The sequence below is a fragment of the Lipotes vexillifer genome, unplaced genomic scaffold (genome assembly GCF_000442215.2).
Source record: "Lipotes vexillifer unplaced genomic scaffold, Lipotes_vexillifer_v1.1 scaffold863, whole genome shotgun sequence".
Lineage (NCBI taxonomy): Eukaryota > Metazoa > Chordata > Mammalia > Artiodactyla > Lipotidae > Lipotes > Lipotes vexillifer.
The window spans coordinates 2,561,736-2,584,072 of record NW_006788168.1 but is presented as its reverse complement, the minus strand read 5'-3'; the positions used below and the strand labels follow the sequence as shown (position 1 = coordinate 2,584,072).

The 22,337-nt window shown below is 56.6% G+C and overlaps 1 protein-coding gene across 1 annotated transcript in view; it reads left to right on the top strand.

Moving 5' to 3' along the window:
• The window catches only part of JARID2 (jumonji and AT-rich interaction domain containing 2), a 242,756-nt gene that overhangs the window by 209,503 nt on the left and 10,916 nt on the right, over positions 1–22,337 (top strand). Inside the window, 8 exon segments of the mRNA XM_007461270.1 lie at positions 2,180–2,412; positions 9,226–10,258; positions 13,588–14,087; positions 16,134–16,226; positions 19,040–19,158; positions 19,247–19,317; positions 19,976–20,090; positions 22,327–22,337. The exon segment at positions 22,327–22,337 is cut by the window's right edge and continues 5 nt beyond it. Coding sequence (XP_007461332.1) covers positions 2,180–2,412; positions 9,226–10,258; positions 13,588–14,087; positions 16,134–16,226; positions 19,040–19,158; positions 19,247–19,317; positions 19,976–20,090; positions 22,327–22,337 — 2,175 coding nt within the window.

The window sequence follows — 22,337 nt, the reverse complement described above, 5'->3', positions numbered from 1 at the left end:
GGCTTTCTCTAGTTGTGGCAAGCGGGGGCTACTCTTTGTTGCAGTGTGCGGGCTTCTCATTGTGGTGCCTTCTCTTGTTGTGGAGCATGGGCTCTAGGTGTGTGGGCTTCAGTAGTTGTGGCGCGTGGGCTCAGTAGTTGCGGCTTGCGGGCTGTAGAGCGCAGGCTCAGTAGTTGTGGCACACGGGCTTAGTTGCTCCGCAGCATGTGGGATCTTCCCAGACCGGGTCACGACCCCGTGTCCCCTGTATCGGCAGGCGGACTCTCAACCACTGCACCACCAGGGGAGCCCCAGGAGCCTTTTTAAAATGACAGCCGCAAGGGCTCACTGGCTTCCCTGGCTGTTCTGCCTGGAGCTCGTGGGGCCGGGCAGCCAAGCATGGGGCATCCTTCCTCCTCCCCTGGAGAAGTAGGCCACCTGCCCAGGGGGTTTGGGATGCGGGTGGCGGGGGGGCCCTGCGGGAACCAGAGAAGCAGATGTGAAGGGCCTGTAGATGCCCTGGAGGTGCCGGGCCCACCAGTTCTTTTCTGGAGTGCGAGTCCCGGCTGTGAACCGAGGAGAAACCTCAGGGCAGCAACGTGATGAAGTTTACTGTAAAGACCCTGAGCATCGCTGTTCTCTTCTCAACTCCCTGAAGCGGGTTCGGGGGTGTGCAGCAGGCACACGGGGAACCAGCACTGAGCACAACCTGGGGACCAGGAGGGTGGGCCTGGGAGGCAGCAGGGCCTGGGCTCGGCACTCGCCTTCCATTGGCGTCCTCTGTAAAATGGGCGTGAGGATTAGGTCCAGTCCCTTTGGATTGAGAGGCTTTGACTTCCTCGCCTGACCATGGCCCCTAGGCTGTCGGCAAGCACTTAATACTTGTAGGGGTGTTGTGACTCCTGGGATAGAAACGGGTCTGGCTCAGAGCGCCTGTGCCTCTCTGCCCCTCTTCTCTGGGCACTGAGGGGTCAGGTGAAGCAGCTGTGTCCTGACCCATATCCGTCGGCAGATCTGCAGCCTTAAATGCGTTACTTTAAACTGAAGAATATATTCTTTTTTCAGATCCCCACCTCATACATGAGGTGGTCCTGTTCGTGGAATGTGACTGTGTTGGTTTCTTTTTTTTTTTCCTATTAATTAATTAATTTATTTTTGGCTGCGTTGGGTCTTCGTAGCTGCGGGCGGGCTTTCTCTAGTTGCGGCGAGTGGGGGCTACTCTTCGTTGCGGTGCACGGGCTTCTCATTGTGGTGGCTTCTCTTGTTACGGAGCACAGGCTCTAGGCATGCGGGCTTCAGTAGCTGTGGCACACAGGCTTAGTTACTCCACAGCATGAGGGATCTTCCTGGACCAGGGCTCGAACCCGTGTCCTCTGCACTGGCAGGCAGATTCTTAACCACTGCACCACCAGGGAAGCTCCTGTGTTGGTTTCTTCATTTTAATTCTTCTCTTTTTGTTTAAGGTGTGATGTTGATATTCTCAGGGCTACTGTGTATTTTGTGTGTGTGTGTGTGTTTATATTTTTGTGTTGTAGGGATTTTTTCTTTTTTTTTTTTTGTGGCTGCGTTGTGTCTTCATTGCTATGTGCGGGCTTTCTCTAGTTGTGGCAAGCGGGGGCTACTCTTTGTTGCAGTGTGCGGGCTTCTCATTGTGGTGCCTTCTCTTGTTGTGGAGCATGGGCTCTAGGTGTGTGGGCTTCAGTAGTTGTGGCGCGTGGGCTCAGTAGTTGCGGCTTGCGGGCTGTAGAGCGCAGGCTCAGTAGTTGTGGCACACGGGCTTAGTTGCTCCGCAGCATGTGGGATCTTCCCGGACCGGGGCTCGAACCCGTGTCCCCTGCATTGGCAGGTGGATTCTTAATCACTGCACCACCAGGGAAGTCCCTGTAGGGATTTTTTAAAATGGATTTTTCATTGGTTTCAACCAAAGCATCCTAGTTCCTAGGATGTGTTTATAACAAAAAGTTATAAAAAGGTTATAACAAAAAGTGATGTTTTTTGGTCTCTCTGTGTTTAGGATTACTCCTGTCCTTTGTGGTGGTTGTTCTGACTTGAGGTTGGGTCTTGAGAGCGTGTGAGATGTGATGTTTGTCCAGAATGTTTTCCTTTTCTTTCTCCTTTTGTCTTTGGGGGATTTAGGGTACCTGGCCGCAGGCAGCATCCTTTGTAGTGACTTTGTTCTTCCTCTCTCCTTACTTTCCAGTTTTCAATGGTTCCAGCAGGTCATCACGGGAGAAGGAACCTGTTCAGAAACACAAAAGCAAAGAGGCCACTCCGGCGAAGGAGAAGCACAGTGATCCCCGGGCCGACGGCCGGAGGGAGCCGGCTTTCACGAGCCACCCCCCAGCGGCCCCCTCTGCGGGCTCCTCTGCCAGGGGGCTCCCCGCTCACCACCACCCCCCTCTGCATCGGTCGGCTCAGGACTTACGGAAACAGGTAAAGCCCAGCCCTGCCGCCAGGGGACCATGGTCTGGCCTGGAGGGTGCCGGCCTTCCTGCCAGATGCCACCGCCGCGTTTCATCAAGTTAACTGAAGGGGGAATGTGAGTAGTAGCCTCGAGAGATCCATCTTTCCAGAGCTCAGAAGGCAGGAAAGGATGCTCAGAGGTGAGGGGGTGAGAGAAAGATGACCTGGGCACAGAGGTGCCAGTGCACACGCCTCTCCTACCATGAAGATGGATTAGGCGGGGCCGTTGGTGGGTTTGCATCCCTCCCTGGAGGATGCTGCCAGCACCCAGTGCCACCAGCAGTGGATCCTATCTTGCTGGGATGCCCTAGAAGGGTAGGGAGGGAACACTCCTTCGTTACCCCTCCCCCGCCCCAGCACCCTGGGCACCAGGTGAGGTAAGGAGTCCTCAGGTGAGGCCGGGAGCCACAAGTTACCTTGGAACAGGCCTGCACATGGCCTGGAGTGTTCCCTGTTCTTCTTGATGGACACGTTGGTGACTTGCGGCAGGACTTCTGATAGGCCTGCAGGCGGTGATGAGATGGGTGCAGCCACGGGGGACACTTACTCCGTCCTACGCCCTCAGGGTTAGGGGAGGCTGCATGTGCTCTGGGCCACCCCCCCCACCCCGCCAAACACCCCGACTTCGGGGTCACATCCAGAATGCAGATCCTTTATGGGCGCCTCTCCCGGCCCTTGGACAGAGTTCTCAGCACCTGGGAGGGGGTGTGGAGCTCGGTGAGGCCCTCACCTGGGTCCAGTGGCATTTCGTTACGCACTCTGCTCCTCTTCTCACTCCATCTGAGAGTGGGTGAGCCATGGGGATCAGAGATGCTCTCTCCACACCGGGAATTCTGTCACATACAGTTAAAACTTTCCTTAGAAGAGACTGAGGACTCTCATCTGGGAAGACTGATTGATTCTGGGCGAGGTGCGGGGGGCCTGGAGATCCCGACGCGCACTGTTGTGGAGGGAACTGATGGATGGATGGATGGATGGATGGATGGATGGATGGATGGATGGTCGTTGTGGTGTGAAGGTGGGGGTTCCTCCTGTTGAGTTGCTCTGTCTCTGTGGTCTTTCTCATTCTTGATGATGTTGGGGACCATTGTCTCTGAATATGTAACTGTCTTCATGCATATACATGGGATTGTGTGTATACACACGTAGTCTTAACCTTTAGCTTTCAGATATCACTCAGCTCTCCAGCTGGAGTGGACGAGGCAAGAATCCTCGTGTTTAATGTTTCCACTTAGTGCTTCGGAAGTGTTATCTTGAGATTAAACAGGTGGTTTTTGCATATTTTAAACGTTGCCCACTGTTCCTGAAACACAAACCTCACGGTTTTCCTCACAAGAACACCTGAGCGTGATTGTGGAATTGGCCGCCCCTGAGCTGGGTACCCAGTTTTCAGGACATAAAGTATAGGAGGCACCATCCCTTTGGTGTCTTGAGTCCCCATTCCATTTCCAAAGCTGTTGGCCGGACAGGCCTTTGTGCAGAACTTTCCTCCAGATCTTTGCTTATGAAAGAGAACAATTCAGAAGGGGGTCTACAGAGGGAAGGGATCCATCTGTGGGGCAGGAATCTCAGTGAGGAATGAATGTGTGACTTTATTCACATAGAGCCATAATGTCTCTCTCTCTCTCTTTCTCTCTCTCTTTCTCTCTCTCTCTCTCTCTCTTTTACACGTGAGGCTGGATTGAGTAAACCCTATCTCAGTTGGTCCAAGCTCATCCTCAGCCCCCAGCGCTTGCCCCTCAGTTCAGGATTTCCCTTTGTAACTGAACAAGAGGAGTTCTCACAGTTGGAGGTGAGAGTTGAGGGGAGTAGAAGGTACCCCCTTCCCTGGGATGGCCCCATCCCCTTGATCCACAGCAGGCTCACGCGGCCCCTTTTACACGCAGTGTAAAAGATAGAGGGGAGACCTGGGTAGCAGGGCAGACTGTCATCTGAGTGACTGTAGGAGCCTGGCCGGCTTTCTGGGTTCAGGTCTTGCGGCTGGGGTGTAACCGTCCCCGTCCCACCCCATCCTGCCTGCCCTCCCTCCCCTGTCTAATCCAGCTGGGTGGGATGACCCAGGACTCCCAGGTCTAGTTGGGCTCTGAGCACGACCTTCACCGAGACTTAAGCTGTAATAGTTAACCTTCCTTAGCCTTATTGTTCATTTGGAGCCAATAATGCCAGCTCTTCTCCCAGGGACCTTGTGAGAAATGAAAGGATAATTTTGATGCCATCAAATCCCATTAGTTAAGTACTCTAAGAAAAAAGGTCAATAGAAGCCCATTGTAGATTCCTTTGTAATGGCCTGATGCAAGTGATTAGAATTTGACCTTTCATCTTTTCAACTGCATCAAAGACGGGAGGCCCAGAGAATACTCGGATCTGTAATGTCAGATATGATTAATTTTTTTCTGTCGGCCTGAAAGAAAAGATCAGTGATTGTACGAAGTAAGTACAGTTGGCAGGGTGGAGGGATGCCCTCTGTAGGAGTGCTGCTGAGAAGTGACCATGCCCTGCTGGCCCCAGTGCACTGAGAGCTCACTCTTCTTGCTAGGACATTGCCTCTCTCAATGCTGGGTGGGGTGCTCAGCTTCATAAAAGCCCCAGCCTTTGAGACTCAGAGCTCGAGAACTCGATGTGAGGGGCCTCCCAAATCCTCCAGCTTTTATTCTCCCAAAGGCTCCAGGTGTGCCAGGTGACACCCACACATGGGTAGCAGCCCTGCAACTGCCCTGGGTGATGATTTGGATGTGTGGTAGGTGTCGCGTGCTTCCTTAGAACGGTACATATGTAATGTGCAGTAAAAATAACAAATTGAGGATAGAGAAACAACCATTCTTACACCTAGAGAGGGTGTGGAGATGTTTTCCGAGCGTGTCGTGAAGAGGCTTTTGCAGACAACTGTGTGTGGTTGGTAAGCCAGGATGTGGAAGACGTGGGTGGTGAGGCTGCCCCCAGCTGGCACACCTCCCCTTCTCATCTGTTGCGCTGAGGCTGAGCCGTAACATGAGGGAGAAAACCACCAGCTTGTGTGGCAGGGCAGACACGCCCGGCGGAGAGTGGCACCTTTGAGGAGAGGTTTTCACACTCAAATGTACGGCAGTTGGAAAAAGTCTTGGCCTAGTCGGATGGAGAGAGGAGGCCGAGCTGTTCAGACCGAAGCGTGAGGCGTATTCTTTAACATTCTGGAAAATGAAGGATGAGCATCCAGAGAGAAATGGAGACTCGCCTTAGCTAGAAGAATGTGTAAGGTCTGACCGTGCTCTTCATCAGGTCATGTGGGGAGTTTGAACTGTGCCTCTGACACTTGGTGTTTGTGAGTGGGTCAGGTGGCCTGCAGAGGGGAGGGGGCAGGTGCTTTGGGAAGGTTAGGGGCTCGGACCAGGACCAGGTGTTCCTTTTGGAGAGCAGGGCTGCGTCAGCCGTGTGCCTCTGCTCACTAACTTCCAGGTGCCCGCCACACCAGCAGGCCTGCCTTCCCTGTCTGTAACTCGCTGCCTGTCCAGTGGATTCTGTTCATTTAGGCTCTTTTGCTATTTAATTTGAATTTGAATTTTAAAGTCCAAATACACTGTCCCCAAACAATAGTGTTTCTCTTGGGCTCCTTTGCTGCTGCTCTGAGAGGATGGGCAGAGCCACTCGACTCAATGCCTCCCTCTAGTGGGAAATGGGAGTTTGGTAGTTGACTCTCTGGTTGAACTGAGGACCGCTTCATGCCTGTGCGACAGGGGTAACCTGAGCTACAGGTTCTGGGTGGGCGGTGGTGGGTCGAGACACCCCACTTCCTGCAGAGCTGGGTGACAGCTGTGGCGTGCAACGTCTGAAGCCCACACCTGAGCTGAGAAGGAACACCTTGAAGAGATGTTAAGTTATTCAGCTGAAGGGCTTTTATTGCTCCCCAGAGGGCTCTGCCTCCCGCCTCCTGATTCTCCAGTGAATTACAGTGACCCCTCTCCCCGTGTCAGCACTTCCTCCAGATGTGTAGGGTTGAGAGCAGGCCTGTGTGGTGGGCTGGCCAGGTGACCTGGGTGTGTGTTGAGGTGAAACTTAGTGTTGGGCTCTATTCCATGGTGGAATAGAGCGGTGGCTGGGGAGACACCCAGTGTGAAGGTGAGACAGTGCCTCGCTCCATAGCTTTGTCTCCTTTGGTACCAATTACTCATTGGACCCCGGAGGCAAGCACAGGCCAATGACTAGGCGTCTGTGTTTATAGAAATAGGTAAATAAGAAGGCGATCTTTTTGCCATTGAAGATGGTGAAATAGTTATGCAGAATTCCACCATGTGAAAATTTGGAATTTCCTGTACAGCAGTGAGCCAGGAGATCAGGTGGTCCCGAGTAGCTGGACTGGATTGACCCAGGGCCCTGCGGTGTTCCTCCAGGTAGAATCTGGGAGAGTGGAAGCCTGGCTTCCTGGCCTCCTGCAGGTGCACAGCCATGTCGGGGGAGCGCAGAGCTGTCGGGGACTTGCACACACTGAGCCCCTTTCTCCATCCTCACCGGTTAGGTCAGAATCTGGATGGGGAGGGCTTTAGACTGGAATCAGCATTATTTTCAAGCTCCCCAGGGGTTCTCTGGGCTCCCGGGTTTGGGAGGCACTGAACCTAAACCTCGGCAAGACATGACGGCTGGCGGTGGGCTCTGCCGGCAGGAGCTGGTTGGTGGTGTCCACTGCGCAGTGGTTGCCGTTTCTGCTGGCGGATCCTTATCTTCAAGAAGGGATTAACGATGCCCTGCGTCTGCTTATGTGTAAGTTGGGTGAGAGTCGGAGCAGGTTAACCACAGACTGAGGGCTTCGAGGGGTGTCTTCTCTGAAGATGCAGATCCCTGAGTATCTTGCTGATGGCAAACTTTCTGTGAGCCTCAGCAGGGTTTTACTGTTTCCTTTAGTTTTTCTAAATGGTTTGTTTTGGTTTTAGTCAATGGATATTTGCATTCCTCACCGTACATCCTATTCCAAATTAGTGGTACTTATCATGGAAATTTTGTCTTTGCCCCTGCCCCTGGTTTTATAAATTTATTTTTAATTTATTTTTGCCAGGCTGCTAGTTCTGTTCTGGTTTTGTTTTAAAATTTCCTGTTACGTATTCTAGACCACCTGCTCTTGTCAGTCCTGCTTCATTCTCGAGTGGCCGGCAGTGGTTCATCCAGGCTGTAGTTCCTGGGCCTTCTCTTTGGCCTCTCCCTCCCCAGTGGGGTCTGGGACCTCACTGAGTTCTGAAGTCAAGGCTGGCTCCCCAGAAACCTGGTTACCAAACGCCCCGGGTTTGGCTCATGGAACACAATCTCACACCAAGAATTCACGGCTTTGATTGGACTGCGTGTAATTGGCGAATGAAGAAATACAGGTCTGGGGGCTTCCCTCCTTTTTCTGTTTTCAGAACCTTCTGTTGGTAGTCTGCTGCCATGGTTCCCAAAGTAGGTCCTTGGTTGAGGCTCAGCATCACCAGAACCTCATTAGAAATGCAGATTCTTGGGCTCCATCCCAGGCCTACTGGATGGGAGACTCTGGGGATGGGGCCCAGCGACCTGGGCTGGGCCTGGGCCTAGTGCAGAGGTTGCTGAGACTCAGGCCCTGCCCTCCGGGACCTGGTCCTAGGGGTGGGTGCATCGGGTGTGGACAGGAGAGGCGTGAACTGCTTTAGGTGCCACATGGCTTCCCCAGCTCAGGAGCCCAGGTCCTCCTCTTGGTTCTTCTCTGGGCTCATTGGTGAGAAGAGGCAGCTGCTGTTTCTGCTCTGTTTCCCAGTGAGCATGTATAATGTTTAGTCTGCCTTTTGGGGAGGTGGTGTTGCTCAGGTAACCCTGGCATCCCTGGTTGCCCAGGATGGTAAATGACATGTCAGAGGCCACTGAGAGGCAGAGTTGTGACGTGGTGTCCGCACCGGACCAGCGCAGCATCAGCTGCTGCTCTGGGCCCGTTGTAATCCTTTGGAAATCAGTGCTTTTCTGGTGTCCACCCTTGTCATTTGCTGGCTTCTTTTTATACATGAGGGTGACCTTTGTGTGTCACAAGATTACTGTGGTGTCCAAGCTGTAAGATGGCTGTGAAGAGAGGCTGATTGTTTACCAAATTCCCGTAGGACCGAATGTGGACGCTTGTAGGGGCGGGAAATGGGAGCCATCTGTGCAGAAGGGGTCGGGCCTGTTTTGCTTCATCAGAGAGGTGAGGTGCATCCAGTGAGGTGCCCTGGGGCCCGTCTCACGGGTGACTGATTGGCAGACGCCCACAGCTGACAGCTACACCTCTGGGCGTGGCGCGTGACCGGCACCTGAGCCACGTGAGAGCTCTTATTCCTTTGTTTCCGTAGCATTTTTGTTTTGTTTTTTACTTATTGAGCATGGATTTTAAAATTCTGCGGGCAGATCATGCTGCTGTAGGGAGCACAGGAAAAACTGCAGCCACGTCTTTTCTTGGCACAGGTGTGTGTCTGTGTGTCTGCCCCCTTACCAGCAAGACCTTGCTGTCAGGTGTTGTTGTTATTAACTTGTGGCAGGTGATTGGCAGGCACGTTGAGGGTCTTCACTGGGAAACGTCTAGTTTCAAATGACAAACGTGCATGTTACAGCTCACCCAGGAGACCCCCTGGGCAGCAACCAGGTTGGCTGCGTGTTTTTGCACAGAAGGATGGGCCCCTAGTCCTGCGGAGATCCTGAGACCGAGTATCTCAGAGCTGGCTTCAGGGCTGTGTGTTTTGCCTGCCTTGCCTCCCAGAAGCGGGCGCCGGCTGCTGAGTCTGGGTGAGGGGTGGTCTCCACTGACAGGTGCTAACTCCCCTTCTCCCCCTCTGCTCCTCCCAGGTTTCTAAGGTCGGCGGAGTCACTCGAATGTCATCTCTGGGTACAAGTGCAGCCAGTGCCAAAAAGATGCGCGAAGTCAGACCTTCACCGTCCAAAACTGTGAAGTACACTGCAACGGTGACGAAGGGGACCGTCACATACACCAAAGCCAAGAGGGAACTGGTCAAGGAAGCCAAACCTAATCACCACAAGCCCAGTTCAGCTGTCAACCACACAATCTCAGGGAAAACTGAAAGTAGCAATGCAAAAACCCGAAAACAGGTGCTATCCCTCGGGGGGGCGTCCAAGTCCACCGGGCACACCGTCAATGGCCTCAAGGTCAGTGGCAGGTTGAACCCAAAGTCATGCACTAAGGAGGGCGGGGGGCGGCAGCTGAGGGAGGGTCTGCGGAACTCCAAGCGGAGGCTGGAAGAGGCGCCCCCGGGCGACAAGCCGCAGTCGCCCCCCAAGAAGATGAAGGGGGAGGCGGGTGCTGCCGAGGGTCCTGGCAGGAAGTCGGCCCCGGCCCCCACGGAGAAGGCGCCGCCTGGCGGCCATGGGAAGAAGGAGGTGCCTGAGCGGAGCCTGGAGAGGAACCGGCCGAAGCGGGTGTCGGCCGGCAAGGGCCCGCCGGGCAGACAAGCACACGGCAAGCCGGACGGCGCCCCCTGTGAAAATCGTTCTACCTCGCAATCGGAGCCCCTGCCCCGGCCGCACGAGGCAGCGGCCAAGGCCGAGAAGGGGGCCGGCAGGGCCGGGTGGGCGGCCATGGACGAGATCCCTGTCTTGCGGCCGTCGGCCAAGGAGTTCCACGACCCACTCGTCTACATCGAGTCGGTGCGCCCTCAGGTGGAGAGGTACGGCATGTGCAGGGTGATCCCGCCCCCGGACTGGCGGCCCGAGTGCAAGCTCAACGACGAGATGCGCTTCGTCACGCAGATCCAGCACATCCACAAGCTGGGTCGGCGCTGGGGCCCCAATGTGCAGCGGCTGGCCTGCATCAAGAAGCACCTCAGATCTCAGGGCATCACCATGGACGAGCTCCCACTCATAGGTAAGCCCCCCCCCCCGGCCGCATCCCATGGTGTCTGCCCCAGCTTAAGCTTCTCCAGGCCCTTCTTGGCCCAGGAGGAGTCTGAGGCCCCCCTTTCTGCAGGTGTGGGGGTGCTCGTGACAGGAGGAGGGCTGGTCCTGTGAGCCCCTGCTCTCACACTAGGCAATCCCTGCTGCCCCGAGCTGCGGGCTGCCTTGCTGAGGCTAGAGTGGTGTCCGGCGAGAGGGGCAGGAACGCTGCCCCCATGCATTTGTCTGCTGGGGGCTGCCTTACCTGAGTTCTGCAGGCTGGGAGGCTTGACCTACAGGAAGGTATTTCTCACAGTCTGGAGGCTGGAAATCTGAAAGCAAGGTGTTGGCAGGGTTGGTTTCTCCTGAGGCCTGTCCCCTTGGCTTGTGGACAGCCGCCTTCTCCTGTGTCCTCACGTGGTCTTTGGTCTGTGTACACGTTCCTGATGTCCCTTCCTCTTGCTACAAGAACACCAGTCATATTGGGTTAGGACCCATCATGGTGACCTCATTTTACTTTAATTACCTCTTTAAAGACCCTGTCTCTAAATACAGTCACACTGCGTGGCCCCGAGGTTAGGACTTCAACATATGATTCTTTGTGGGTGGGGTACATTTCAGCCCATTTATCTCTGTCTCCTCATCTGTCTTTGCATCTCAGTTTTTCTGGTGATTACTGGGCCCTCGTGGAGCCCACAGGTCCAGGAACACTTCTGAGAGCAGGCACAGCTCTGGCTGTCACTGAAGCAGAGCTCTCCTTGGTGACTGCTTTTGTGAACATACACCCAGCTGTTGTGAAGACCCTTGGCCCCCAGGCAGAGCCCACGGATGGCTCTTGGAATCCACATTTCCCTCTTCCTCTCCCCTTATTGAGCCTCCAGGATTAACTCGCTGTGTCAGGGATGAGCGGTTCTGCGGAGTGGGGTTCCTTTTGGGTCTGCCAGGTGAGTCACGTGCTTCCCTTCTGGCTCTAGACCCTCAACAGGAACAAGCATGTCCTTCCTCCAGTTGGAGAGGACAACTTTTTAAAGGCAGGGAGCAGAGGAGATATTATCGGTCATTTAGGTGTCAGGAGTTGGCAGTAAGATAGGGCTCCTTGTAAGATGAAGGTTTCATTATTACTCTCAGCAGGTGAGAATCACTTAAATTGAAAGAATTCTTGGTTTGTGGTCCACTGTCGGGGATGTGGTCGAAGGTGACACAGGGCTGTGGGAACAGGCTGAGGAGGTGCCAGCCTCTCGGGAGCTTGGCATTGGCTGCGTGGGTGACCAAGAACCTCACCAAGTCGTGGCTGCAGTGGGACGTCTTGGGTCCCCCAGCCTGCCGGGGTAGGGGGACGGCAGGTCTTCTGGGGATAGGTGGTGTGCTCAGGTGACGTCATGAGGTCAGAGAGTGATCTTCCATTCAGAGTGGGTTTCCTTAACCTTGACTCCCGTGGCACCAGAAGCCGCGAGGACCTGACACTGTGGTGTGTGTGTTCACACCCGTTGCTGTTACCCCAGCTGTAAAGCATCGTCAGCTTCCAGAAGAGGAGCTGAGCTGGACCGTTACCTGCAGAGGCCTCGGGCTGTGGCTCTGGGCTCAGCCTCCTTGTAGTGTGAGAGACTTGGTAGGTTTTTTTTTTTTTTTGCGGTACGCGGGCCTCTCACTGTTGTGGCCTCTCCCGTTGCGGAGCACAGGCTCCGGATGCGCAGGCTCAGCGGCCATGGCTCACGGGCCCAGCTGCTCCACAGCATGTGGGATCCTCCCGGACCGGGGCACGAACCCGCGTCCCCTGCATCGGCAGGTGGACTCCCAACCACTGTGCCACCAGGGAAGCCCGAGACTTGGTAGTTTTGAAGGAATTTCCCAGAATCCACAGAGCGGCTGCTCCTTCTCTGGGAAGGCGGCACTTTGTCACGTAGCATCCTCGTGGTCCTGAGAACGGATTGATGATAGCAGGTGAGGAGTGAAATAATGGGTTTGCACGTACTGGGTCAGTTTTCTCCGTGCTGTTGAATAACAGTGATCGCCTCCCTTCTGGTCAGCCTGTGGTCTGAGCCCCTTGGGGTGACTCCCATCCCTATTCACCTCGGCAAGTCCGGGTGGTGTGCGGGCAGCCCCAGGAGATGCCCCGATTGAGAGCAGGGCCCGGAGTGCATCTTGGAATCTTGGGATTTAGGCCCCTCCCGGCCAGGGTTGGGGCGAGTTTCCTCCTCGACGTGGCCCCCACTGCACTGACCACAACCAGCGCCAGCGTCCCACCAGCACAGTAGACGGACTCATGGACTCGGGCTGCCGCTCGCCCTTCCCTGGCTGAGGCGGCCCTGAGTTGCCCCACCGCCAGCGTGCACGTGCTGCTCTCAGGAGTCCTGCTGCTTTTCCGTTCATTTATCTTATATAAACGTATCCCCACCCTTTAAAGAGCTAAATGTTCTTAGTGTTTACTTTGCTCACCTACCATTTTGTGGAGTATTTGCCTCCTAACAGCCAGTGGACGGTTATTCTGGAAGATTTTTTTCCCCCTTTATTGGCCAAAGGGAGGTTGATTTTCCAGGTCCCACTGAGAGAGTCACTTGGCGGGCATTCAGACACATCTGAGTTCTGACATGCTTTGTACAGTGTGATCAAGGGGCATAGTAAAAACGAGCCCATACACCTTCTGGGGATAAGCAGCCCTCTGTGTGAGTGGTGGTGGGAGGAGCTGAGGGATAGACCACCACCTGCCCCGAGGTGGGTGCTGCCTGCTGCCCGGAAATCCGGGGGGGGGGGCGTTGAAAATAAGTTACCGTGTGTGTGCGCGTGTGCTGGGGGTGTGGGGGGGGTTGGGAGTGACAACACATGCTGCGTGTGTACACTTTCCGACATCGCAGCTGTTCCGGGTGACGCTGGCTCGTGGATGTGGCTGGGTGGGGCTACCCAAGCCTTGCCAGCCCCAGCTGGGATGCCCTGTTCCATCACCCTGCCTCCTGGGGTGTGAGAGGTGTGCACCCTGCCCCTGCTCCAGGGGACGCTGGACTCGTCCTCCTCACGGATCTGCTCGGCCATCTCTCCTTCCATTCAGCCCTCTGCCTAAGTGTCCTCTCCTCGGGGCTCCCTGCCCTGACCACCCTCCTGAGACGGCCGCCCCTAGCCTGTCCTGCTCTGTTTATCGTCCTAGTGCCCAAGATGGTCTAAACCCCGTCTCCCTGTAGACTAGATTGTTCTGTTTGCTGCTCTGACCCCAGGGCCTGGCGGCATCTCTGGCACAGGGCACCCACGGACTCTTGGGTGATGGAGGATGGTCTTGTTGACGGGTCTTTTCACTGACTGTCCCTGTGTTTTCCTCCCTCACTGTCCCAGGAGGCTGTGAGCTCGACCTGGCCTGCTTTTTCCGGCTGATTAACGAGATGGGCGGCATGCAGCAAGTGACTGACCTCAAAAAATGGAACAAACTAGCAGACATGCTGCGCATCCCCAAAACCGCCCAGGACCGGCTGGCCAAGCTGCAGGAGGCCTACTGCCAGTACCTGCTCTCCTATGACTCCCTGTCCCCTGAGGAGCACCGGCGCCTGGAGAAGGAGGTGCTGATGGAGAAGGAGAGCCTGGAGAGGCGCAAAGGGCCCCTGGAGGGCCACACGGAGCAGGACTACAACCGCTTCCACCCGCTGCCCCGCTTCGAGCCCAAGAACGGGCTCATCAATGGCACGGCCCACAGGAACGGCTTCCGCAGCAAGCTGAAGGAGGTGGGCCCTGCGCAGCTCAAGACGGGGCGGCGGCGACTCTTTGCTCAGGAAAAGGAGGTGGTGAAGGAGGAGGACGACAGAGGCATCCTCAGCGACTTCCACAAGTGCATATACAAGGTAGGGCCCCTGGGCGGGGCCTGGGCGTGGGGCCTCGGGAGCACATGCGGGCCCGGGCGCCCGCTGCGTCAGGCTCCCGAGACCCGGCAGTCGGCTCTGGCTCCGTTCCTCACAAAGAGAGGCGTCTGCAGGGGGCTGGGTGTCCAGACGAGGTTACTGGGCGCCCAGCCAGGGGAGTCGCTTGCCCGCCGTGGCCTTGGGCTTCCTGTCCATTAAATGGGTTTGTGTGCGCACATGTGTGCCCATGTGCTAGGGGTGCAGCCTGCGAGCCACACCCCCTCGTTCTGGAGTGGCTGCCCGTCGGGGCCAGGCCCTCTGTAGCTCCCAACGGACACGCCCCCACTGCCACCCAGCCTGCCCAGCTCGGCTCTGCCAGCTCCTTCCTGTCCGCCGTCATGGGTCTCCCGGGGAGGGAAAGGGGAGGCTCCCTGCTTCTGCCGCGTCCCGTAACCGCCCAGCCATTTCGAGGAGGCGCCCTCTGGGGAGCACAGTGGCATCCTGGCTCTGTGTCTGCAGGGCGGTGCTGACCTGGGCTGGGAGGGGGCACAGACTGGGCACTGCCCCTGCACCGCTTCGGCAGTGATCTGCTCCGTAGGCTCCGGGGGAGGGGCCCCGTGGAGGCCTTGGTGGTCACACTCCCGCCGCACGAGCCTGGTCTGGGGACGCGTTAGGCATCTGCGGTTCTGCCCTGTGTTTGGCCTCTTCCCTTTGAGTCCCTGCTCCGAGGTCCCGCCTCTGGCTACCCTCTGCCTCGCTTCTCATTCTCTCCTAGGCTTGAGTCCTGCCCTCCCTTCTGGAGAGAGATGCCTGCTTGCCTAGAGCTTTTCCTGTTACCGGACCCAGCCAGGGTCGGGTCTCTGCAGCTGTGGCCGCGGTCTGGTGGCCGTGACAGTGCTCCATGGCACCTCTGTGCACCGAGGGGCCGGGAGCTTGAGGCTCCAGGTTCTGAGCCCCCTCTGGGGCATTGACTGTTGTGTGCTGGGTGTCATCGCCTTGAATTACAGGCGCCTTGCTTTAGTTGACACAAAATCAGGTTCCTCCTAGCAGTTAGGATTTTATTGTGTAATGAATGGCACGTCAGGAGAAGTTTGGACTTGTGAAGCAGTTTCTCTTTTAGTTAGAACCCTACTTACAGAGCTGAAGAGTTAAAGCAAAGGGCAGGGTCTGCGAGCTGAGTGCTTTGACTGTCCTTCCAAAGGCAAGAAGGGTCTGCCCCCTTCCTAGACCTGTAGCTCTGTTCACGGGGATGCTCCAGCATCGCCTCATTAGGGAGACCCTCCCTGACCACCTGCCTTGCAGCCCTGCCCCTCTGCTTCTGGCTCTTCGCACTTAGTGCCACCTCCCAGCTGTTTTGTGTGAGTCAGAGTTCCCCGGGCCGCCACGAGGCCAGGGATATTGTCTGTTTTGAGCACTGCTCTATCTTCAGCCCTTAGAACCAGGCATGTACATAGTAGGTGCTCAGTAAGTACTTCCACAGTCAGGGGGTGAGCATGTCTGGTCAGGGATGAGTGGAGGGCTTGCCTTTAGGACAAAGCGTATCTGCCATGTGTCACCCCAGTGAGCTTGCCCTTGCTAACATTCCCAGGAAGGGGTGGCGTGCAGGGGTGGGGAGGGGACATTAGATAATCTGAAGAGCCTGCGTGCTGTCCCAGGGAGGCGTGGGGGACGGGGAGTGGCTCCGTGGCAGAGAAGGGCCGGATTCCCTCTGTCCCCTGCACATCTACGAGGCCAGGCTGCTCATCTAGCTGGTTCTCACGTGAGGACCCTCAGGGTGGGTGTAGGCGTCGCCCAAGTTTCTTTACTGGGGTCCCCGGTTCCGAGGTGCAGCCAGTGTCTGACTTGATGCTGTTGGTTCCCCCCCACCCGCACCGAGGGTCTTTCTCGGGGAGTTTTTCTGCCGCCTCTGTTCGTGTCAACTCAAGACGTGGCCCAGCCCCTGGTCACAGCGATGCGTCACACACAGGGGCGCGTGACGAGGTGGCCTGCTTTGGGGCCCTGGCTCTGCTTTGTTCCTACGCTTGACTCTTGTTTTTGTTTTCTTCTCAGGGGAGGTCTGTTTCTTTAACGACTTTTTACCGAACAGCAAGAAACATCATGAACATGTGCTTCAGCAAGGAGCCCGCACCGGCTGAAATCGAGGTGCGTGAGCTGGGCAGTCCCGGCCCCCCGCTCTGCTCGGAGCCAGGGATGGAGCCCCTGGGCCTTCTGGGGGCAGGCGGGTGGAGGGGTCGTGAGCGCTCAGCCCATCGTCTGGGTGCTGGGGGTGGCCAGAAGTTTCAACTCGTGCCGATCCCAACTTGTGCAGGGTTAGCAAAGGTGTAATGGAGAGAGCGAGCCTCCCCGGCTTCACCCTGACTCCCCTGGAGCCGAGGCTTCGGCCGGGGGAGGGCCCGAGACGGACCCCGCCCAGCTGGCCGCCTCTCAGCCCTTCTCACCCTGTCCTGTTACGCAAGAGAATGTTTGGAATCCCTTGCAACCCCAGTTGTGCTCTTTGCTCTCTCCTGTTTTTCATTTAATGGGGTTGGCAGGTTGCCATTTTTGTGCTGCTGAGTTGCGTGAGGTTGGAGAGGTGCAAGCGCGTCCTGCGCCCAGGCCAGTGAGTGGCAGTTCGGCGAGAGGCGTGGCCCGGGGTGCCCGGATGCTGGCGTAGGTGGGCCTGTGCAGGGAGAGGCCCGGCTTCTCTCGCTGGTTCAGGGCGGCTGCGGCGTAGCACGCGGTGGTGCGGACGGCAGCCTGGCTTTCGGTGAACAGCTGGTCGCAGAGCTCGTCTTTTTCTTCGAAGATACGTGCTTCTTCCTCTCGGTAAAACCACGCTGACCACCAGGGCGCCCGGGCCCCGATTTGTTCGGGTTTCCCGGGAGTGGGCCTTTCAGGACAGTCTGGGTCACCAGGACGCCTGGTCCCCTGAATCTGTGCCGCGCGGGACCCCGCCTCTGATGGTAGCCGTCAGAAGCCCAGGAGGTCCCGCCCTGGTGCTCAGGCCTCGGTTTCCCAGGTTGGTGAATTCCGTGTTCGATTTTGGCATCACCGTCATTGCTTTTAGGCCCCGGGTCTGTACCCTGGGCGCTATCTGTGAACACCACACAGTGGCCTGACCTTTGGCCCTGCCAAATCCATGTTCCATCTACCGCGATGCCAGCGGTGCCCTGATTCTGGGACACGTGGCCGTCACGGTTGCTTCCCGAGTGCCTGTGCCATTTGTTGGAGAAACGTCAGAGGAAAGGAACGCGACTCTGGGGCTGAACACCAGAGGTGGAAAAAGAGGCCTTTGCTTTACAAGCGCAGGTCCCTGTCGGGCGTCCCCGAAGGGTAGGGTTGTCACTGTCCGTCACTTCCTACTCAGGAATTAATTCTCTCTGGAAGCCAGGTTTCGCTTTAATAGTTGTATAATATCTAAACACAAAGGGAAGATATGCTAAACTCCACACTTTAAGTCTGGCTGACGTCTAGATCCTGCAGAGAGACTGGGCCCTCTCCTCGGCTGGTATCACCAGCCTGAGTGGCCCCACCCCCCACCCCGTAGCGGACAGCTCCCTTCCTCCCCTGCCTCTTTATTCGCCCAGCAGAGCTTGGTGTGGGTCTAGGCGGGACTGGCCTGAACCCGTCCCCTCAGACAGACTGCTGCTCTGTCATCCCCTGCCTGCTGGGACGTCTGTTTGAGGAACCCGGGCATTTAATGCTGTCGACCTCCTCCTTGACGCGGGGCATCCTGCCGCCCCCAGGCTGGATTTGTTGCAGGAGCCGCATGGCGGGGTGGTGGCTGACACTGGGGGCTCGTGGGTGAGGCTTCCTCCTTTAAGTGGGGTTCCAGGAAGCAGGGGCGGGTGATGCTGTACTTCTGGAATGATGAGTGGAGACACAGTGGGGGGGAAACTGAACCTCTCTCACCTGTTAGCAAAGTGCATCCCGACCCCCTCTTGCCCTGCAGTCGTTTAGGTCATGCCCATCCCTCCCCCATCTGTTTCGCTGGCTTGGGTCACAGCCTGGGGGTCCGACCCTCACGTGCAGCCCACTCACTGGGGGTGTGCAGCGTGTCTGCTGAGATGCCTGCCTGGGGCTGTGGTCATTACACCTACGGATGGTGGCCGGACATCTTCAGCTCCTTTGCTGTTATCGCTTTCTCCCTCCCTTTCGTATAAATGATTATTATTTTTTTTTTTTTGGCGGTACGCTGGCCTCTCACCGTTGCGGCCTCTCCCGTTGTGGAGCGCAGGCTCCGGACGCGCAGGCTCAGCGGCCATGGCTCACGGACCCAGCCGCTCCGTGGCACGTGGGATCTTCCCAGACCGGGGCAAGAACCCGTGTCCCGTGCATCGGCAGGCGGACTCTCAACCACTGCGCCGCCAGGGAAGCCCCTCGTATAAATGCTTTTTAATCGTGGTAAAATATGTGTAACATTTACCACGTTAGCCATTTTTAAGTGCAGTTCAGTGGCACTGAAGTCCATTCACATTGTTTTGTGACCGTCACCACCATCCATTTCCAGAACTTTTCCATCTTCCAAAACTGAAAGTCGGTTCCTGTTAAACACTGAGCCCCCCGTCCTCCCTCTGCGCAGCCCGTGACACCGCCGCTCTTCTTTCTCTCCGACTTTGACTGTCCTGAGTACCTCACGGGAGTGGAATCACGGTATTCGCCCTTCTGAGACTGGCTCATTCCACTTTGCGTGAAGTCCTCAAGGTTCATCTGTGTTGTCGCCTGTCAGAGTTGCCCTCCTTTTTGAGGCTGAGTCGTATTCCGTGGACGTTGTACCTTGTGTTTATCCGGCTGTCCACTACGGACGTGGCTGCCGTGACCGTGGGCGTGCGGTCGTCTGTCTGCAGCCCCGCCCCCCCGCTCCCTAGTGGCTGTCGCTCTAGGCGAAGATGGTCCCTTCGTCTCGCATAGCTGAGCTGAGCTGGGCCCTGCGGCCACGGCGCAGGTGGCGCTGACGGCCCTCCCCCTCCCCGCAGCAAGAGTACTGGAGGCTCGTGGAGGAGAAGGACTGCCACGTGGCCGTGCACTGCGGCAAGGTGGACACCAACACCCACGGCAGCGGCTTCCCGGTGGGAAAATCAGAACCGTTCGCAAGGTAACGTCGGACACTCCTGCCCGTGTCCTGGGGACTGGACAGCGCCCCTCCACGCCCGTCAGTGACGCCCCTGTGCTTTCCTCTGCAGACACGGATGGAACCTCACCGTCCTCCCCAATAACACAGGCTCCATCCTGCGTCACCTTGGTGCTGTGCCTGGTAAGCCTGCCTCGGGCGGCTGTGGACCCAGCTCGCCCCGTCAAGAGCTGGAGGGGAGGGGACTGTGGCGCGCGGCGCGTGGAGAGAACTGGGATTGTTAGAGAAGAGAGAGGGGTCGGCATCATGGCTGAAGTCAGTAGAAACGCGGAAAGGTAAACCAAATCGCAGATCTAGAAGCTGGGCAGATGCGTAATGGCCAGCTTTCCACCTTGGCCAATTTCGGAGCTAACGTTCCGACTCTGTGGGGCTAGTGCCTCACAGCCAGGAGGGAAACCAGTTGTCCTGGGTGTTGTGGGAAGAAGGGGCCCCTGGAGGAGGTGGCCAGCATGGGTGACTCCATGCTGGGGGGGAGGGGTTACCCCGAACAAAGGGGCCCCGCTTCCTGGCTGGTGGCCAGTCGACAACAGTCATGGTCTTGTTCCTTGAGCATCTTGCCTCCTGCCTAAAGTCACTAGTTAAGATGTTCTTCCACTACTGTTTTGTGTCGTGTGATCTTGGTTTCTGTGTAAGAAGCAGGAAGGAGCAGGTCCCTTCTGATCACTGGGTTCTGTCTGGTTTTGAATCTCGTTTCTTTTTCTCGTTTGGGGAGAAGATGCAATTTCTCTTGCTGTCACCCTGAGACATTGGTCTTCATCCTGCCCTGTCCCCTTTGTTCTAGGAGTGACAATTCCCTGGCTAAATATTGGCATGGTCTTTTCTACCTCATGCTGGTCTCGAGACCAAAACCACCTTCCCTACATTGACTACTTACACACTGGTGCTGACTGCATTTGGTGAGTACACCGGCCCCAGGCCTCCTGATGCCACCTTGCACTTACTGATGGCTGACAGCCTTGGAGGACTTATTTTGCGAGTTTGTCCCGTGTTCCGTGTCATATCAGTCTGGAGAGCTGTGTTAGAAGTCAAGCTGGTGGAGAATATTTTAATTTGCTCAGGTGATGCTCAAGAACAGATGAGCATCTGTTCTCTGTTGCCTGCTAATACGGGGGGTTTTCTTCTGTGAGGTTTTCCCCTGGTGGTTGTTGATTTCCAGGAGTTCGTTTCATAGCAGGGTCAGAAACAGAGTACAGCAGAAAGCTGGCTGGGAGTGGTGCCCAGTCCACCGACTACAGAGAATAGAGTAGGTCTTACTGGAAGTGGAGTTGTGCCGTGGGAGATTCACGAGTTTGTCTGTTTCCCAGGAAGCCTTCTGCCCTGTTCCCAGGCGTGATCCTTAACTGTAAGGCTCACCAGCCCTGATCCGAGCTGGCTCTTCAGCTCCTTTGTTTACGACGGCAGATGGGAAATCACTGCAAATAATCAGATGTCTTGTCGTCTCATGGGCTACCGGCACCGCATCCATCCCACACTAACTGTGTTTATTGTCCTAATGGGGTGATTAGCATCGTTTATTAAAACAAACAGTCTTAGAACTAATGTTCTCCCGCCAAGGAGCCAGTGTCGGCAGCAGTCTGGCCATCACGACTCGCCCTGCCTTCCGGCTGTGTCAGGGCGAGTGGTGGTCGGTGTAGAGGCGGGCAGGCCCTGTGGTTGATCTTCTGCGGTGGGGCTGGGGTCTCGGGCAGAGCTGAGGGTGGACAGCCGGACGGTCCTGCGCGGGGCGGCCGGCCGCGTGGGCGCTGTGGGTGCGCATGCTCTCCTCTAGGAGCCACTGAGCCCTGGGCGCCGTTCCCCACGGAGACGCTGCCGGGCAGCGCCGGCCGGGCTGGGTTGAGAGTCACAGGGTCCCACGCAGGCCTGTGACGGGCCCCACCGGACCCTGGTTCCTCATCGGAAAGTGGAGTGACGTGGCCCGCGCCCCGCAGGGTGATGGGGTGAAAGTTCATGGCCCCGGTGGTCGTTGTTCTGCTTGGCCGTTGAGTGAGAGGCAGGGAAACCCTAGGTTCTGTGGGCTGTGTGAAAACTAATCCCTGGAACCTCACTGATGGGGGGGTAGAGAGGCGGCCGGATAGGATCAGAGAACTTCATGGTGTGTGGTTTTTCTTAAAACATGTGATTGAGGTTAGAAACCCTGGATTTAAATCACAAATCCGTAACAGAATATGTTGGCATTGAAATAACAAGCACTTAAAAGAAAAGAGCCTTGGATGTGGCGAGTGCCTCCTCTCACTTGGCAACGGGAGTCAGGACTTGAACCCTCACCTCCAGGGATTCATCACAGGTGCCCTTCCCCACCAGGCCTGGGCAGCCTGAAGACGTGTCACACGGCTCCGGGGGTGTCAGATGTCCCGCTGAAGCCTGTGGACGGCGGGGTTGGGAGGTCCCAGAGGAGGGGGCCTGGAGGAGGCTGCATGTGCCTGCCTTGCGTGCTGACCACCGGCACCAGGATCTCAGGAGTTGCAGGTGGCAGGTGCGTCCCTGCTGGGTCCTCCTGGGACGTAAGTGGCAGTTCCCATTCTCCTGAGCCCTGGGATCGCACTGAGGGTCCAGGTTCTTCTGGTTGAGTTCGGGCCGTGTTTCCTCCCACCATCTTCCCGGGCTCCTTGGCTCCAGAGTGGGGTCTGTGTTGTCAGAGCCCCAGCCCCTGTGCGGCCGCTCCCTTCACCTGACGCAGGCCCTCGTGGTGCTGGCTGTCCTGCGTGTCTCTTGTATATTCCACACCAAATCCTGGTCCTGCAGCGTCCTCTGTCTGCTACAGAAAAGTGTCAGGTGCCAGCCCAGCGATAAGTCGCAGCTTGGGAGGTTCACGAGAGGCTTTTGAGTGTGCAGATGTGTCTGGATCTGATTTATAGGGGCTTTTAAACATCTGCTTTTGGTTTGAAGGCTTTTTGGCTCACGCATAGGTCAGATCTGCATATAAAAGATGAGCATGTTTGTCTGCTGCAGTGGCCGCAGAGCTGCCCGGGGAGGAGAGACACTGGGGACGCTTACGAGCGGGCCCACGTCCCCTCCTGCGCCCAAGGCCAGTTTCCAGGCTGCTGTTTGCTCATGTCTGAGGGAGCGTGGAGGATGGGCTCGCGGGCAGAGGGTCCTTGTCAACCCCTTGTGCCCTGATTCCAAACCACCCAGGTACTGCATTC